General features: G+C 39.4%; 1 protein-coding gene across 1 annotated transcript; it reads right to left on the reverse strand.

Annotated features, from left to right (window-relative positions):
* Positions 1-6: 6 nt before the first annotated feature.
* Positions 7-2,003, reverse strand: LOC111647017 (uncharacterized). Its single transcript, XM_087171217.1, has 6 exons — positions 1,958-2,003; positions 1,439-1,780; positions 1,252-1,293; positions 1,046-1,156; positions 884-918; positions 7-227 (listed from the first exon to the last, which is right to left on the reverse strand). Exons 1-6 carry the CDS (start codon positions 2,001-2,003, stop codon positions 105-107), a joined length of 699 nt encoding a protein of 232 aa, XP_087027343.1. The 3' UTR covers positions 7-104.
* Positions 2,004-3,774: the final 1,771 nt, after the last annotated feature.

Below are 3,774 nucleotides of genomic sequence, written 5' to 3' on the forward strand. Positions count from 1 at the left end.
TGAGTCCTTCCACCCACTACACACACGCACAAAACCATATCAGTAGATGAATATGATAAAGCCTGAGCTCCTCTCTGAGCTGCTGTTCCAGTGGTTCCCTGAGTCTATCTGGTGGCAGCGTACACAACATTGGGCTCCAGCTCTCTCTCTGATGCAGGCCTGCGGTTTCTTTTTGGTTTGGTCTGGAAACTTAGAGCTGCATAGTTCAGGTCACCTGAGCCCAGATTCTGTAAAAAATATTTAGAGTCACGTAATGACATAAAAAACTACACACAGTGTAGCTTCATTTCCCAACAATCATTGAAACTGGTGGAATTATATGGGTGGCAGAATTTCTGGACGATATGCAGAACATAGTCGAAGAACAAGAGAGTGTAACAAGACAGCAAAAGTTTTGTTCAAAGTTGAACAGACAGACAAATGTGTTGTCACAGGTTCAGTCGACATAGACAGTGCACATGTGGACATAGTTTTGGCACAAATGGAACCCCATAGGTTTGTAATAATCCTAATTGAGCTAAAATTTAATTTAAGACATTTAATTGAGCAATTACACATTTAAAAATGTAAAACTCCTCTTAATGTTGAATTTTATGTGAACTAACAGGGCTAATATTAATAGAGGTTAAAGAGGACTATCATGACTTTCTGTTTTCCTGAACGTGCTGTTTGATGCTACTCGCAGGACTATGATAACATCATGGAATCTTTGGCGGTACATTTGGAAACTGAGATAAAATGGTTGGAAAGTTCACCAGATACATCTGTTTGTTTGAATCCAGCCTTGGGTTGATGAAACAACCTGCCCTTGGTACGCCGTTTGAACAAGAACAAAAATCTGACAGAAACCTTGATTTATATAATTGAAAAAAAATTGTTTTACCTTCTTTCTTTCTGGCTGTGGCTCTTCATTGACAGCTATGTGGCAAAAGACAACAGTGTGATAAGTTAATTATTACTGATACGTTAATGTGGAGTTTTCTGTCATGTTGCTACAATTTACAAGGGCATGTGCAGCATAACATAAATTATAAATCACCTGTACCTTTCTGAAGTTTCCTGATTTTAACAGCCAGAACAATGACGACTATAGTGAGGAAAACAGTCAGACCCCCCAGCACCACACTCATCAGGTTTGACATTCCACCAGGTATTTCTACAATAAAGATGATAGATTCAGCTCTGGTGGATTTAGACGTGGTTAACATTGAAATGATACACCCCATGGTAACAGAGAGAAAGGAACCTTACCTTCAGAGTTACAATCCTCTTCATAATCAGATTCATTATTACCTGTGAAAAAAATAGATTCAATTGTTTGACATGTATTTGTTTTTAGTTTGTCTTTGTGTTGTAAATAAATTTGAGACACAGTGTACTGTAAATATGATGAGACAATAAAATCTCTGAAAGAGGTTAGACTTAAATACAATCTTACCTTGAACATTTAAATGTATCGTATCGGTGATGACTGTGTGTGTGTCTATGTAAAATCCACAGAAATACAGTCCAGAGTCAGATACATCCACTCTCTTGATTTTGAGAAAGACAGTGGAGATGTTGGAGCTCATTTCAAATCTATTTTGAAAACCATCACAGAAGAAAGCTTCATTTTCAGGCTTGTACATAGAGGAGATACAGCTGGCTTTGGTTCTGTTGACCAGTCTGAACCACTCTGTCGTAGTTGGACTTCTGGAAATGTTGGAGCAGTGCAGTGTGACGTCTTCACCAGACTGGACCTTCACAGTCTGAGACTGAGACACTGAGACAGAGATCCAGCCTGAAACAAACAGCAGACACAACAAGAGATTTACCTTTGAGTGTATAATGTAACAGTTACTGGAGTAAGGAGACAGCAGCAATTAACTCAGCTCTAATATATATACTATATAAGTTTAAACTCTGGTGGTATACTGATTACATCAGTTACATTAGTTCAAACAGTTCAAGTACTTACTGACGCAGCAGAGAAATGATGCTGTTGCCACGGTGAAGCTCCTCATTGTTGTGTTTAATTGTGTCACTACAAAGATTGTTTGAACTACTGAGCTCATATAAAGAGGTTTAGAGGGGCGGAGTGTCTTTAGTTTTTCTTCTTGCTCGTCACACTCACCAGCCAATATAATGCAATGCATTTGCATAAACACTCTCTCTTAGTTCCAGCAAATGTCCAATAACATAAACTTTGAAAAATGACTTCATTGGAAAGTTTGTTGGTAGGAGAGTGACAATCTTAAGGTACCATGTCACTTCTGCGGTAGAGTCAAATGCAGAGACAAACGTTGCCACAAGGAACTGCAGAATCATAAGGATCAACTGCTCAATGACTCCTGCAATTTAATACAAGTATTCTCAGCTCATCCATTTCATGATCTGCCTTGAAAGGATTCTTTGTATGGACTTTGGTGTGTTTCCTGTTTTATTTTGAAACTCTGCTTGTGTTACTTCCTGTCTTTGTCCAGATTCAAGCTATTGTGATTGCCTGCCCCACCCAGGTGTGTTACACCTGTGTCTTGTTACCTGCTCCTTTTGTGTGTATTTAGCATAGACTGTACAGAAAGACGAACATAGTCTCTGTGATGTCACCCACAGGTTTCTGAAGAGCGGTTTTGAAGTTCAGAGTGAGCTGCTGAGCTGTCACCATCTTGGCAGTGTCTGACTCCGCCCCTAACTCCCAACTAATCTAAAAATGAACAAAGAGGTGGGGCCTGTGAAGACGAGACTTAGGTGGATGACAGTTTGTGGCAAACATACACTCACCCACCTGTCACTCAAAGTGACTACGCCCTCAATTCTGCATAACTTTCAGCCTCAATAAAATGTAAACACGTGAGTTATGTAAAAAATCCCTCCTGTGCAGTTGTCATGAAGCAGGAAATTAGCTACAGAGACCAAAACTGTTTTGTACCAGGGTGTAAACATGTTAATTTCTGCTATAAAGTTGGGCATTTTAACATGGGAGTCTATGGAGATTGACTTGCTTTCGGAGCAAGCCTCAAGTGGCCATTAAAGGAACTGCAGTTTTTGGCACTTCATTTTTCAGCCCTGGAAGTTGCTTCTTGGTTTTTAGTTTCTTTGCTCCCAGTTTTCTTTGTCAGTTCTTCTGCTTTCCTCCTGTTGAGTTTCCTCTAAAGATTCATTGTGATTGTTCCTGAGCTTTATCTGTCGTTTAGATGACCTTGGTTTGGATTTTCTGAGTTTTGTGTTCCTGCATCTACTTCAGTTTTTTCTTCAGCATCCTGTAAGTTTCTAGACTTTTGTGTTCACTAAACCTCTTTCTTTGCATTTACTCATTTGTCTTGTCTGTGTTTGGGTCCAGTTACCGTTGACCCCTGACATCCATAAGAGTCTGGTATGATGACATGAAATATGACAAGAAACAAACCAAGGGCCTCTAGCATCATATTTTCACTGACTGACGCTGCTTTCTATGGATGCATTGTATGAGTTCATTCTAAAGATGGAGTGGAGTGGAGTTTTTTTCTGTTGATGGTCAGATCTGTCCTGGTCAAACCAATCAAAAAATTTGTGTATCAATCTACTTCTTTTTAAATGGTTTTTGTTGTTGTTACCCTTTCTGATCTCGATTATGAGAACACCTGTTACTGATTTCAGTTTACTGATGCAGTGTGTGAATGTAAAGTGGTTCAGTTTGTGTGAAGTGATGAGGAGTGGAGTGATTTAACAAAGTCAGATGAGATTGATAAACAGCAGTTTCCTTTTCTGTAAGAAGAGCAAGTCCTCTGGTGTTTGTGATCATGGCTGAAGTCTTCC

Source organism: Seriola lalandi, unplaced genomic scaffold, assembly GCF_002814215.2.
Source record: "Seriola lalandi dorsalis isolate HSWRI2012SDOR001 ecotype SW California unplaced genomic scaffold, Sedor1 jcf7180002054979, whole genome shotgun sequence".
Classification (NCBI taxonomy): domain Eukaryota; kingdom Metazoa; phylum Chordata; class Actinopteri; order Carangiformes; family Carangidae; genus Seriola; species Seriola lalandi.